General features: G+C 42.0%; 1 protein-coding gene across 4 annotated transcripts in view; it reads right to left on the bottom strand.

The window, feature by feature from the left end:
- The window catches only part of LOC124798034 (villin-1), a 370930-nt gene that overhangs the window by 37108 nt on the left and 319051 nt on the right, over positions 1-14771 (bottom strand). For all 4 annotated transcript variants that reach the window (XM_047261251.1, XM_047261254.1, XM_047261253.1 and 1 more), the window contains one exon: positions 5077-5263. In XM_047261251.1, coding sequence (XP_047117207.1) covers positions 5077-5263 — 187 coding nt within the window. The remainder of the gene's footprint in view (positions 1-5076; positions 5264-14771) is intronic.

The following is a 14771-nucleotide window of genomic DNA, read 5'->3' as shown; positions in this document are numbered from 1 at the left end:
TGAATTTTCTTATATCTCATCTATTGTTGCAAATCTTCATTGTTTCAATGAGGTTTTTCCACTTTGGAAATGAAAGAAGTCCACAGGGGCCAGGTATGGAGGATGTGGCAGGACAGCAATTTCGTTTCTTGCCCAACAGTTAGGCACCAGTAGGGATGAATGTGTGGGTGCATTATCATGATGAAAGAGCCATGAATTGTGTCACCACATTTCAGGCTGTTTCCTTCTCACATTTTCTTGCAAACATCTCAACATTGTCCTGATAGTATCATTGATTAACAGTCTGTCCCTGTGGCATGAATGATGATGAACTAATCCTTCAAAGTCAAAGAAAACTATGAGCAAGGGTTTGACATTTGATGTGACCTGACAAGCTATTTTTGGTCTTTGAGAACCTTTCCTGACTCATTGTGAAGTTGAACCTTGGTTTCAACATCATAACTATAGACCCACATCTCATTACCAGTTATGATTCTCTTAAGGAACATCTCATTCTCATTTGCACAATCCAAAAGCTCTTCACGGATTGTGAGGCAAAGGCCTTTCTGGTCTTGACTCATGAGTCGTGGTATGGACTTGGCAGCAACATGATGCATTCCTAGATGCCATGTCAGGATATTATGACATGATCCAACTGAAATGTTACAGTCTTCTGCAATCTCCCAATCAGTCTTTTGATTGGCGCACACAATTTCGTTGACGTTTCTGACATGAGTGTCATCAGTAGACGCTGAAAGGCGTCCTGAACAAAGGTGTTCTTTAACTTCTGTCCGGCCATTTTTAAACTGTGTGAACCATACATAACACTGAGTATAGCTTAAGCACTCATCGCTGTAGACTTCCTATATCATTTGGTGTGTCTCTGTAAAGGTTTTCTTGAATTACACACAAAATTTTGTGCAGGTGCATTACTCCTCTAACTCTTTCATCTTAAAATTCTTAAACTGTGCATTATAGTGTTCTACTCAATACAGCACTGAACAGCATCTAACAGATGTACAACACTAAAACTTCCAGCAGTTACACATTAAATACACGCATATGCAGGTACACCAACTGAATTTTGCTTCAACACACAATTGGTGCAAAATTATGAATGTTCTGGAACTTTTTTAACAGACCTCATATTGTAAAATATTAGACCTAGAGTTTCCATTGTTTGAAAATACTATAACAATTTTCTGTTCAGCTAGTACACTAGAGAGAGCTCTGAAGAAATCATTGCAACTAATAAAGCTCAGATTAGGAAACTCATATGCAATGTTCTTAAGTTCTGTAAAGAATAAAAACAGAAATGTGTGACTATTCCATTGTACAGCACAAATTACATTATGTGGTTACAGGGATGACACATTTCAAACCTTCTGGATAGGTGTATTGCAAACTGTGTGGATAGGTGTACTGCTGGATTTGACAATAAAACGTAACATGAAGTTCATGAAAATAAAGCTTTTGCCTCTGTTCCATACACTGTTGAGGTTAAACAAAACCCTATTTCAATAGCAGAAGGCATTACAAAGTGCAAACTGCTAGAACTTAATTTCGTTCATCACACTAGATGTTACAGGAAAGCCTGCAACTCTATCATTCATTATTTTCTGCAGGGCATGATCTGATATCCCGCTTCTTACTTCATAAGTGTTCAAATTACATCAGTGGACCCCTGTCAAATATCATAACTACCTCATTTCTAGAGGGAACATTTCCAAACCAGCTAAAACTTGCTAAAATTATACCTCTCTACAAGAAGGGAGAGAAAACGGACATGACAAACTATAGGCCAATTGCTATACTATCTGCCTTCTCAAAAATATTTGAATACTGTATGTTACCTAGATTAGAAATGTGTTCAAATTCTAACAACATAATCACATCTTCCCAATATGGATTTCGGAAAAATAGGTCCACCACACATGCTCTGTATGCATTTCTAGAAAAGTGCTCAAGTTTTGTTGACCATAAACAACCTACTGTCGGTATATTTCTTGATCAGTCCATGGCCTTTGACATGGTCGACCACAAGCTGCTGCTTATGAAACTCCATAAGTATGGGATTAGAGGTGTAACCCACAATTGATTCCATAGCTACCTTAGTCAAAGAAAGCAATATGTAGAAATAAGAAAATCAGAGACATTCAGGCACTGCAGGTCAGATATACTACATACAAGAAATGGCGTCCCTCAGGGATCTGTCGTTGGCCCTGTTCTTTTCATATTGTTCATAAATGATCTCCCAGAACACACAATGAATGCCATCTCCTTTCTGTATGCAGATGACACAAATATCCTGATAACCATTAGAGGTGACACTTTGCAAGATGCAGTTAATGAAACTACTTGTCATTTACAATCGTGGTTTGAAGCAAATAGACTACTCATAAATACTCAAAAAACTGTAAGTATGAACTTCCATACTAGACAAAATCTAACCCCCTTCAATGCAGTTATAGTTATCGACAAAGATGACATTACGTACAGGCAGGACACCAAATTTCTTAGACTTACCATCAGTAACACACTAAATTGGAAACCACATATTGAGGCATTGTCACAAAAGCTTAGTAAAACCTGCTATCTATTATGATCATTAAAAGACACAGCCAGTGTAGATACCTTGAAGCTGGTGTACCATGCCCTGTTTGAGTCTGTCTTGAGCTATGGCCTAATCTTCTGGGGAAAGAGCTCTGATTCTCTCACAATTTTCAAGTTACAAAAACAAGTAGTAAGAATAATGAAATGTAAAAAAAGAACTGAACACTGTAAACCACTATTTCAACAGCTAAAACTCCTGCCACTGCCATGTCTCTATATATTGGAACTAGCTTGTTTTACAGTTCAGCACTTGGACGCCCTGGACAGAAATGCAGACTGCCACACACATGACACCAGAAAGAAAACACAGTTACAAAGTATAGCCCACAACACAAAATTATATGCGAATGGGGTTAAATGTATGGGCATTAAAATATACTACCACCTCCCAACAGACATAAAAACAAGCAAAAACCCAAAAAGAATGAGAACTAAATTAAAAGAATTGCTACTAAAGCACTGTTTCTGTTCTGTACATGAATTTCTTGAAACAAAATTTTAATTACTTGCAATAAGCTGTTTATTCAGTTGTAGATGTTTCTACTTAGTAAGATAATTTAATTATTGTATCTTATCTATATTCTGTCTGTATCTCATATAGGCCTATGTATTCTGCTATGTGAACTATGTACCACAATATTTTAATTACTTGTAATAAGCTGTATATTCACTTGTAGATATTTCTACTTAGTAAGATAATTTAATTATTGTTTGTTACTCATACTCTGTATCTCATATACGTATTCTGCTATGTGAACTACGTACCACAATATTTTAATTACTTCTAATAAGCTGTATATTCACTTGTAGATATTTCTACTTAGTAAGATAATTTAATTATTGTTTGTTACTCATATTCTGTCTGTATCTCTTATATATATTCTGCTATGTGCAGTATGCACCACTGTCATCTCTCATCACACACCACCTTTTTTATATTTTGTCTATATATCCTGTATGTATTCTGCTAAGTGAGTTATGTACCACCACTGTCATCTCTCGTCATATACCATCTTAACATAATTTTTCAAATTGACTTGTCTTATATCATGATGTACTTTGCTGTACAAATTGTATGATCTACAGGACCAATAATAAATCAAATCAAATCAAATCAAATCATAAATTGCTAGAAATTATAATGCAAATAAGCCTAAGTCTCGTATACAGTGAATAGGATTTTGAAGTAGAGGGGCTCTTCTTTTCTAATGTAATCCCACAGCACTGTCACCTAAATCAAATGAAACATATATATATGTAAAAAACAAAGATGAGGTGACTTACCGAACAAAAGCGCTGGCAGGTCGATAGACACACAAACAAACACTAACATACACACAAAATTCAAGCTTTCGCAACAAACTGTTGCCTCGTCAGGAAAGAGGGAAGGAGAGGGGAAGATGAAAGGAAGTGGGTTTTAAGGGAGAGGGTAAGGAGTCATTCCAATCCCGGGAGCGGAAAGACTTACCTTAGGGGGAAAAAAGGACAGGTATACACTCGCACACACGCACATATCCATCCACACATACAGACACAAGCAGACATATTTAAAGACAAAGAGTTGTGTCTGTATGTGTGGATGGATATGTGCGTGTGTGCGAGTGTATACCTGTCCTTTTTTCCCCCTAAGGTAAGTCTTTCCGCTCCCGGGATTGGAATGACTCCTTACCCTCTCCCTTAAAACCCACTTCCTTTCGTCTTCCCCTCTCCTTCCCTCTTTCCTGACGAGGCAACAGTTTGTTGCGAAAGCTTGAATTTTGTGTGTATGTTTGTGTTTGTTTGTGTGTCTATCGACCTGCCAGCGCTTTTGTTCGGTAAGTCACCTCATCTTTGTTTTTTACATATAATTTTTCCCACGTGGAATGTTTCCTTCCATTATATATATATATATATATATATATATATATATATATATATATAAAAATTCCAACACAAATTCAACAAGAACCTTTACTGTAAATCTTTCAAAGGACTAGCACAATATTGCATTAAGGAAATAAATTCAGAGGATGGCGTAAAGCATGGGTACATGTTAACAGATGTTGAGAAGGAATGCTGACACTGTCATAGTTCCTGTTTCAGGAACAGTGAAAGACTAAAGCAGGTTGGATGGAAGATCTACCAATACACCAACGAAGTATTCTGATACAACTGATGAAACCACAATTAAAATATTTAAGATGTAATAGAGAATTTGTAAGTTTGTGCAGTCAATAGAAAGCATTATTGGCAAGTTATACTTTCTTCTTGTGCCTTAAGAGTCTGTCACATGTACACATACATTTCCCCAGTGCCAGTAATGTTTTGAAAGTAACTGTATCTGAAGTTACCTGTCCATCAATAGATTCTTCCTTTCTACCCCAAAAAACACAATACCGTCACTACCCTGTGGTAACAGGTATATGAGACAAGTCACATGGTGGCACTTTGCAGATGAACACAAGAGCATAATCTAAACAAAGATAACTGTAAAGAAAAACACACCTTTTTCAAATGATGATATATGGCCTCCACCCATAATGAGCATTCGGCCTTTGAAGATGGTGAGGAAGTGTGGTGGCTCCTTGCCTTGGACAACACGTACTTGTACAGCTATACCTCCTAAAGCAGTGTCCATCTCAACAGTCTTCAAGGCAGCAGTACCACGTTCGTCTGCAGGTGAGTGTAGACCCTGAAAATTAAAATTTTACTGTTCTGAGTAATGACAACATTCCAGTAGATCATTTATATCTTGAGTAATTTAAATGCACATATTATATTATTAATGACACTTACTGATTGGAAGGCATTTCACAATACTGTTAAATTCACAAAGAGAAAGATGAGCATGTCAGCACCTATTTTCTTCGAAAGGTACAGCTTGCAGTATGACTGATTAGAACTCACAAAAAAGGCAATAACAATGTTAGCACATGTAAAGTCAAGTTTCTGCATCATAAAAGAAAGAGAAATTAGCTGGGGAAGACCAAACAGGAAAAGAAGGGAGAGGAGGGGTAAGGCATTCAGAAGCTAAGCTAAGATTGATCCAATATTTTAAATGAAGAATGCAAGTAAAAATGAACAAAAATGTGTCAGAGATATAGAAGTCACTGACAGCATGTTAGTCAGCAGTGTGCCAGCATCAGTTTAGAGATGATAACAGGGAGGCATAGTATGAGAAGTAAAGATGGATTAGAAGAAGGGGAGAAAGTGGCAAGTGGAAAGGATAATACAAATGAAGTGTAATAATTACAGAGAGAATAGTAGAAGAATCTATGTGAAAGAAGAAAAATAATAGAAAAGATACATTTCTAACACCAAGGACGCACAAAAGTGGTGCTGGTGGTCAGCTTGTTAGGTCATTTTCAGCTAATGGAGGTTAATTCAAAGAGAGTGGTCTGTTCAGACGATATGTTGCAGAGTAAGTTACTACTGACTCAGTACCACCCAGTATTGGAGCAACTGAATCACATTCTGTGCCTGGCTTTCAACCACCTCTCACCATGCCCTAAAATGAAGAATGTCTTACCCACCATCCTTCCCATACATCCTGTAGTGGAATTCCACCACCCATCAAATATAAAAAATACCCTCATCCACCCCTACTCTCTCTACCTACCCTCTCTCCACCTCATTCCTGCATGCTCCTCAGTAGCACTTCACTGTGTGCCACTCCTACCCTATTATCCCTCCACCTTCCCACCCCAGCCTCCTCCTTAACCCCATCCCCATCACCACTCTCATCATGCATTGGTGCTGCTCCTCACAGTGTGGCTTCATCTGCCAGAGACTGCAGTCATGTGTGTGAGAGAGTTGCATTTGTGTCAGTGTGTGTGTGTGTGTGTGTGTGTGTGTGTGTGTGTGTGTGTTTCACCTATTTTTGACAAAGGCCTTACTAGCCAAAATCTTTATTAGTGACTGTCTTTTTTTGTGCCTATCGGCAACTCAGCATCTCCCCTATGTGGTGAGTAGCAACTTTCTTTTCATAATATTGTTACATTACCTCATGGATTTTCCAAGTTACAAAAGTATAAGTTAAATTTTAAAGAAATTGTCCATAGTCCTTTGTTTTAAAATAGAACCTTGTTTTTTTAGCAGCAATGTTGTGCCATCTTCTAAGAAGCATGTTGTCAGTTGGTGAAGCTTCCGCTTGCTGCTCGATATAATGCAGTGCCACATCGAGCACTGCCAAATCCTTGGTTTGAGAGATCAATGGTACAATTTCTTCAGGTAATTCCTTGTCTTGACTGTCTTGAGTGGGTTCACTAACCATTTCAACAATTGCAAGATTGGTTGGTTCAAACTGTTTGTCACTGTTCATCCATTCTGCAACATCACTCGCATTGCATTTTCACATCCAGCAAGCTTTCTCATCAGTTATGCCAATGGTAGCTAATCTTCGTTTGCACTGTAGGTATTCACTTCATTCCATAAAATCTGGTTCCAAGACTTTTTAGTGTCCGTGACTTTATTTCATAGTGTGAATTTGTTATCCAGTGAACTATGTTTTTTTTAGAAATTCATTGATGGTTTCATGATCTTCTGTTGTTTGTAGAAGTATTGTAAAATCTCTTGGTCCATGGTCTGTATTCGACTCAGGATAACAACAATGCACAAATACCGTCACACTGTAATTCTTACTCATCAGGATGTGAACCAGCGTTGTCAAGTGTTAAGATTGCTTTGGAAGAAAGCACTTTTTCTTTAGGTATCTTTTGGTCTCTGGAACAAATTCTTTGAAAAACCATTTCTTAGAAATATTTTTGTCTGTCGAAGCAGATTTTCGGTGGACATATGTAACAGGCAGTGCAGAAGTAGTGATAATTTTTAAAAGCTCTAGGCTTAGTAGACTTCTCTATTACCTGCAGCTTTAGTTTATGGTCTCCACTTGTGTTCAATGCAGCACGAACTGTTAACCTCTCTTTATGTTTTTTGTAGCCTGGGGAAGCCTTTTCTTATTTTGAGGCTAGAGTTTTAGATGGAACCATTTTATAATTGAGACATATTTCGTCAAGTTATACAGTTGATCAGGAGTAAGATTTACTTCTTGTATAATTTTTCTTAATTTCTCACAAAATTGTGTAACAGTTTGAGAATCTGCAGTAAGTTTTTTATCGAAAACTTTAAGCTGCCTTATTCTGTATTGCTTCTTCCACCTATCCAACCACCCTGAACTTGCAGTAAAATCATCATTTTTTCTTGCAGAATAGGCCCTGAAATTGGATTTCCTTTTTGTCTTTGCTGAGTAAACCAAACAGACAAAGCTTCACTCATTTTTTCGTACCCATATTTCTTCACTGACTTCCATTCAGATGGTGAAATAGAACCCTTGTTTGATGAAAATTTCTCAATTTTGTCTCTGTTTCTATACCAACTGTCACTTCACTGACCCCATACTCTGTAGCATAGTTTTTTTTTTTTTGTGTTTCTCCTTTGTCTAGTCTTTCCAAAGACTCCAGCTTCACATTCAATGGCACAAATTTTCTCTTACTGCTACCACTCATTGTAATGTATGGATTAAAACATTAAGAATCACACAGTTACATATGTACAGCACACTGTACATACATAGAACACCCAAAATTTGACCATATGATATTACAGGAGTTACTGTGTGTGTGTGTGTGTGTGTGTGTGTGTGTGTGTGTGTGTGTGGGTGTGTGGGTGTGTGTGAGAGAGAGAGAGAGAGAGAGAGAGAGAGAGAGAGAGAGAGAGAGAGTTTGTTTGGAGCTTACAGGCACTCTACAGCAAGGTTATCAGAGTCCTGACACACATTAAAAGAAACAAATGTGGATGAAATGGGAAAAATACACTCCTGGAAATGGAAAAAAGAACACATTGACACCGGTGTGTCAGACCCACCATACTTGCTCCGGACACTGCGAGAGGGCTGTACAAGCAATGATCACACGCACGGCACAGCGGACACACCAGGAACCGCGGTGTTGGCCGTCGAATGGCGCTAGCTGCGCAGCATTTGTGCACCGCCGCCGTCAGTGTCAGCCAGTTTGCCGTGGCATACGGAGTTCCATCGCAGTCTTTAACACTGGTAGCATTCCGCGACAGCATGGACGTGAACCGTACGTGCAGTTGACGGACTTTGAGCGAGGGCGTATAGTGGGCATGCGAGAGGCTGGGTGGACGTACCGCCGAATTACTCAACACGTGGGGCGTGAGGTCTCCACAGTACATCGATGTTGTCGCCAGTGGTCGGCGGAAGGTGCACGTGCCCGTCGACCTGGGACCGGACCGCAGCGATGCACGGATGCACGCCAAGACCGTAGGATCCTACGCAGTGCCGTAGGGGACCGCACCGCCACTTCCCAGCAAATTAGGGACACTGTTGCTCCTGGGGTATCGGCGAGGACCATTCGCAACCGTCTCCATGAAGCTGGGCTACGGTCCCGCACACTGTTAGGCCGTCTTCCGCTCACGCCCCAACATCGTGCAGCCCGCCTCCAGTGGTGTCGCGACAGGCGTGAATGGAGGGACGAATGGAGACATGTCGTCTTCAGCGATGAGAGTCGCTTCTGCCTTGGTGCCAATGATGGTCGTATGCGTGTTTGGCGCCGTGCAGGTGAGCGCCACAATCAGGACTGCATACGACCGAGGCACACAGGGCCAACACCCGGCATCATGGTGTGGGGAGCGATCTCCTACACTGGCCGTACACCACTGGTGATCGTCGAGGGGACACTGAATAGTGCACGGTACATCCAAACTGTCATCGAACCCATCGTTCTACCATTCCTAGACCGGCAAGGGAACTTGCTGTTCCAACAGGACAATGCACGTCTGCATGTATCCCGTGCCATCCAACGTGCTCTAGAAGGTGTAAGTCAACTACCCTGGCCAGCAAGATCTCCGGATCTGTCCCCCATTGAGCATGTTTGGGACTGGATGAAGCGTCGTCTCACGCGGTCTGCACGTCCAGCACGAACGCTGGTCCAACTGAGGCGCCAGGTGGAAATGGCTTGGCAAGCCGTTCCACAGGACTACATCCAGCATCTCTACGATCGTCTCCATGGGAGAATAGCAGCCTGCATTGCTGCGAAAGGTGGATATACACTGTACTAGTGCCGACATTGTGCATGCTCTGTTGCCTGTGTCTATGTGCCTGTGGTTCTGTCAGTGTGATCATGTGATGTATCTGACCCCAGGAATGCGTCAATAAAGTTTCCCCTTCCTGGGACAATGAATTCACGGTGTTCTTATTTCAATTTCCAGGAGTGTATTAATGGATATTCTAAGACAATGAAGAAATACCAAAATGTTCTATACAGGAGAGTAAAGCTTGAGTAAAACAACAGAGGTGCTAAAAGAAAGGCTCATTAAAATGTGACTGTCTGATGCTTACAAAAAACATGGATGAGCTAGATACCCTGTTAACATATTAAAACCATCTCCCTAAAATCTTGGGAAAATGTTGGTCAGTTCACAGAACTTTGAAACCCTAACCACATTCGTTTGAATGTTACCTAAAATAGAGGAACTTACATGCCATTCTCCTGCTCAGAGTGGTCAGACAGCATGGGTATTAAAAAATGCCGAGACACAAAACACCTTATGAAGATGGAGAGGTGGTCATGAAATCCCCATTGATGCAGTTGCGCAAACACACTGTGTCCCCTAGTAGTGTCATATGCCTTACTGATATCAAAGAAGATGCCAATACAGTGATGTTTACATAGGAAAGACTGGTGAATAGCTGCCTCTAGAAGGGTCAGGTTATCAACAATGGACTGAAACCTCCAGAATCCACAATGAGAGTGACTACAGCGTTGCCTGGTCTCTGACAATCAGATCAAACAACCGTTAAGCAGTCTTTCTATCACAACTCATTAACTCAACACTCCTGTAACTACTGGAATGTGCACAGTTCTTTCCTTGTTTGAGAAGAGGTATCAGAAATGCCTCCATCCATGATTTGGGAAAGTTGCTTGCTTGTAATATGAGAGTAAAACATTTGTGGATGATTTCTGTAGACAACACTGGAAAATGTTGAAGCATTTAATACAAGAATTGGTTGTGACTGGGTGCTATGTTATGAATTTAAGACAGCGCCAATTCCAGCTACCACATGGAGAAAGGGGAGTTGTAGGCCTCAAAACTGTTGGATCTGAAGTCCAACTTGCCCCTCACTATTATTGCACAGTAGTGACAAAATGCCAGATCTTGGCTTACATTGGAGGTAGTTTTTGCAGAGTGCTTGGTCAGTGTCTGAGTGATGTCTCTTGGTGTTGTTTGGAGACACACCTGCTTCAGCACTGCTGCTATTGGTAAATGACTGTGTCTGCCAAAAATCCTCCAAATGGTTTCCTATGCTTTTGCAGAAGAATTGGAACAGTTGATGCAGTCCAGGGACGCTGGTGATGACATTTCCTTGCTCTCCTTAATGACACGCTGAGCCTTGATCCTTGTGACTCAAAAGATCCTGATTTTGTCAGCTGTCGGACAGCATTTAAACTGTTGAAGTGCTGCATGCCTCTTCCAGATTGCTGAATGACACTCATCTGTCCAGCAAGGTACAGGTCACCTCCTAAGATGACCTGAGGACTTTGGGATGGATAGGTCAGTAGCATGATGGATCACTTGCGTAATGCGATCCACCCATTCCTGGACACTGTCATTGTGTTCAAATACAGCCAGCTGGCTGAATGACATCCAGTTAGCCCTGCTGACCATACATTTTGGTGGCTTCTCTTCAGGTAATGGACCATCCCGTTCATGAATGCATAGTGGGAAGTGGTCACTGGAATAATGGTCATCAATGACTTCCCACTGAAGGGCTGGGAGCAGAAAGAGAGGTGAATGGCTGAGAGTGATCAAGTGGCAGCACAGAAATGAGTGGGAGTACCAGTGTTTAGGACGCACAGCTCTGAGATGTCATGAGGCTCTCCAAAACTCGACCCAGAGGGAAAGTGGAGGTTGAGTCCCACAAGACATGATGAGCATTGAAGTCTCCCAGGAGGAGAAATGGGCAGGGGAGTTGTTCCATAAGATATGTTGTAGCCTCAGGGTCTACTTCATTAGACGGATGTAAATACAGTGAGCAAAATGCAATCCTTCAACATAAGTGGTATCCAGGGGGAGAGCAGAGAAGTGGTGCGTGCTATTTACAAACACAGCAACTCCTCCCTTGGCTCTTTCCCAGTCAGGTCATCCTTGCAATAGAGTTTATAGCCCCATAGTATGGGGGAATCAGATGCTTTCAAATGTGTTTTCTGCAAATCCATGCACAGTGTGCATTCCTATGATATGAGCTTCAGATCCTCCACATGTGTCCTGAACCCATTAATGTTTCACTGAAGGATAGGAGCCATCTACAGGTATCATGAGGGTAGCACTTTCATCCTGACTTTCTGATGTGGAGGGAAACCTGCAATGGGTGGAGGCTCAGTCTTGGGGCAAATTGATTGCCCAGTCCAACATTACGGTCCATCACCTCTAAAGAAGAGTCTAGTGAGATATCAGAGAAGATGATGTTGACATCGTCATTCTGTTTGCTTCCTGACTCCATCTGTGGTGGATGTTTTGCCTTCAATCTTTTCCCTGGGTAGTCTTTGCAGCCACAACCACAGCTGTGGTTATGGCAGCACTGGGTGGCATACCAGACTGATCCACTGAAGGGACAGGGATCTTCACAATGTCAGCACCCATAGATTTTTCTGAAGTTTTGGAGGGAGTGGCAGGCTTTGAAGTAACTGCAGCAGCACAAGTGCACTGACAAACACAGTTGCTAGTCCTGATACTGGCAACCCTCAATTTGTGTAGCAGCATCAGCTTTCTGCACTGGCTGTGTAACAACTAAAGCAAAGGAGGCAGTGAACGGTGGAATTATTATTGGTCATTGGTAGGTTTGATATGGATTGAGGAACTGAGGTGGCCATCCTTTAGATGGACATTGACATCAAGGAAGGTGACTTGTTTGGCTGAGAAAGACAAGGTGAAGTGAATGGGGTGTTGAGGTTCTGGAAAAATCAGGGCAGGGTGTCCATCCCCTCTGTCTCTTAGCCTACATAATTGCAACATTGTTTCTCTTTTTACTCTCTTTATTTGTTATATTTTGCTAACATTATTCTTTCCACCTGCCATTTTCTCTTTTTCTTCTTCTAATCCAGCATAACATATCATTCCATCTCTCCCTTTGTATCTCTGAACTGAAGATGACATACAGATTACTACTGTATTAAACAATGGAGACTCCAGGTTGGAGTATCAACAATGTAGGAAAAGATAGATTGTTACTCATCATAAAGACAACATGTTAAGTTGCAGAATGGCACAATTAAAAGAGTGGCCACAGCTTTCATCAGAACAAGAAAGAGAAATGCACACCATTTGTTCACTCAAGCAAGCACATCTCACCACACATGACTGCCAGCTCTGGCAGCTCAGACCAGAATATAACTTTTACATGGAATGGAAGCAGAAACCTGGAGTGGGTGGGGAAGGGAAGGGATAGCAGTCTACAGATGGGGGAGAGAGGAGCACAGTCTGTCAGAGTGCGCAGGAAAAAGGCACAGGCACAGTATCGCAACGTTGTGGCACATCGAGATGAGGAAAATGGTGTGAAAAAGGAGAGGAGTGGGGGAAGATGAGCAGATGCACTGGCAGAGAGGAGCAAACAGAGAGAGTGGCAGACAAGATTGGGGAGGAGCTGATAGGACAGAGTGGGAGGAAACTGTCAGGTGGAGGGTGTAGGTACACCATGTTACCATGGGTTGAGACTGGGATCATTACAGGAGTGGAGAATTTGTTTTAAGGATAATTCACATCTGTGCAGCTCAAAAAAGCTGGTGGCAGAGGGGAAGGCACAGATGGCTCAGGTAGTGCAGTAGCCATTGAACTCAACCATGTTATGTTCAACTGCATGTTGTGCCACCAGGTGATCTACTTTGCTACAGTTTGGTGGTGGCTGTTCTTTCTAGTGGACAGCTGGTTGGCAGTCATGTCAATATAAAAAGCTGTGAAATGATTGCAGCAGAGCGGTTATATGACATGGCTGCTTTGAAGTTGGCCCAGCCTCTGATGGGTTAGGTTAAACTTGTGACAGAACTGGAAGTGATGGTGGGTGGATTGGACAGATCTTGCACCTGGGTCTTCCACAAGGAAATGATCCTTATGGCAAGAGGTTGGGACTGACAGTGGCATAGGGATGGACTAGGATGTTTTGGAGGTTGGATGGGTGATGGAACAACACTTCAGGAGAGGTGGGCAGACTCTCAAGTAGGGTGTCCCATATTTCAGAGCATGATGATAGGTAATAAAAGTGCTTGTGAAGGATGTGGTTCAGTTGTTCCAGTTTGGGGTATTGCTGGGTGACAAAGGGACATTCCTTTGTGGGTGGTTCATGGGATAGTGGGAGAATTGGGGGCATAAGAGGAAAATGGAATGGGAGACCTGTTTTCGGCCTAGATCTGTGGCATGGTGTCTGTCTACGACAGTTTTGGTGAGACCTTCAGCACACTCACGTTGGATGGGTGTTGGAACATCACTTCAGGAGAGATGGGAAGGCTCTCAAGTAGGGTGTCCCTTGTTTCAGAGCATGATGATAGGTAATAAAAGTGATTGTGAAAGATGTGGATCAGTTGTTCCAGTTTGGGGTATTGCTGGGTGACAAAGGGACACTCCTTTGTGGCTGGTTCATGGGATGGTGGGAGAATTGGGGGCATAAGAGGAAAATGGCATGGGAGACCTGTTTTCAGCCTAGATCTGTGGCATGGTGCCTGCCTACGACAGTCTTGGTGAGACCTTCAGCACAGTCATCAACAGAGTTCTCGTCATTGCAGATACACCATCAATGGGTGGCCAGGATGCATAGGAAGGATTTTTTGGTGTGAAAGGGATGGCACTACTGAAATGCAGGTGCTGTTGGTGGTTGTTGAGTTTAGTGTAGACAGAGGACTGGATGGAGCAATCAGAGAGCAGGAGGTCAATGTCTAGGAAGGTGGCATGCTGGGTTGAGGATGATCAGGTGAAACGGATGGGAGAGAAGGTGTTGAGGTTGCGAAGGAATGAAGATAGGATGTCTTGGCCCTGAGTTCAGATCATGAAGACATTATCAATGAACTTTAACAGACCAGGGGTTTGGCATTTTGGAAGCCTAAGAAGGTCTGGCATAGGAGGGTGCTATGCAGGAGCCCATAGCTATGCTGTGGGTATGTTTGTATATCTTCCCTTTAAAGAAGAATTAATTA

The sequence above is a fragment of the Schistocerca piceifrons genome, chromosome 5 (assembly GCF_021461385.2).
Source record: "Schistocerca piceifrons isolate TAMUIC-IGC-003096 chromosome 5, iqSchPice1.1, whole genome shotgun sequence".
NCBI lineage: Eukaryota > Metazoa > Arthropoda > Insecta > Orthoptera > Acrididae > Schistocerca > Schistocerca piceifrons.
Note: the sequence above shows the minus strand (reverse complement) of the source record. Positions and strands in the feature narration are given on the sequence as shown.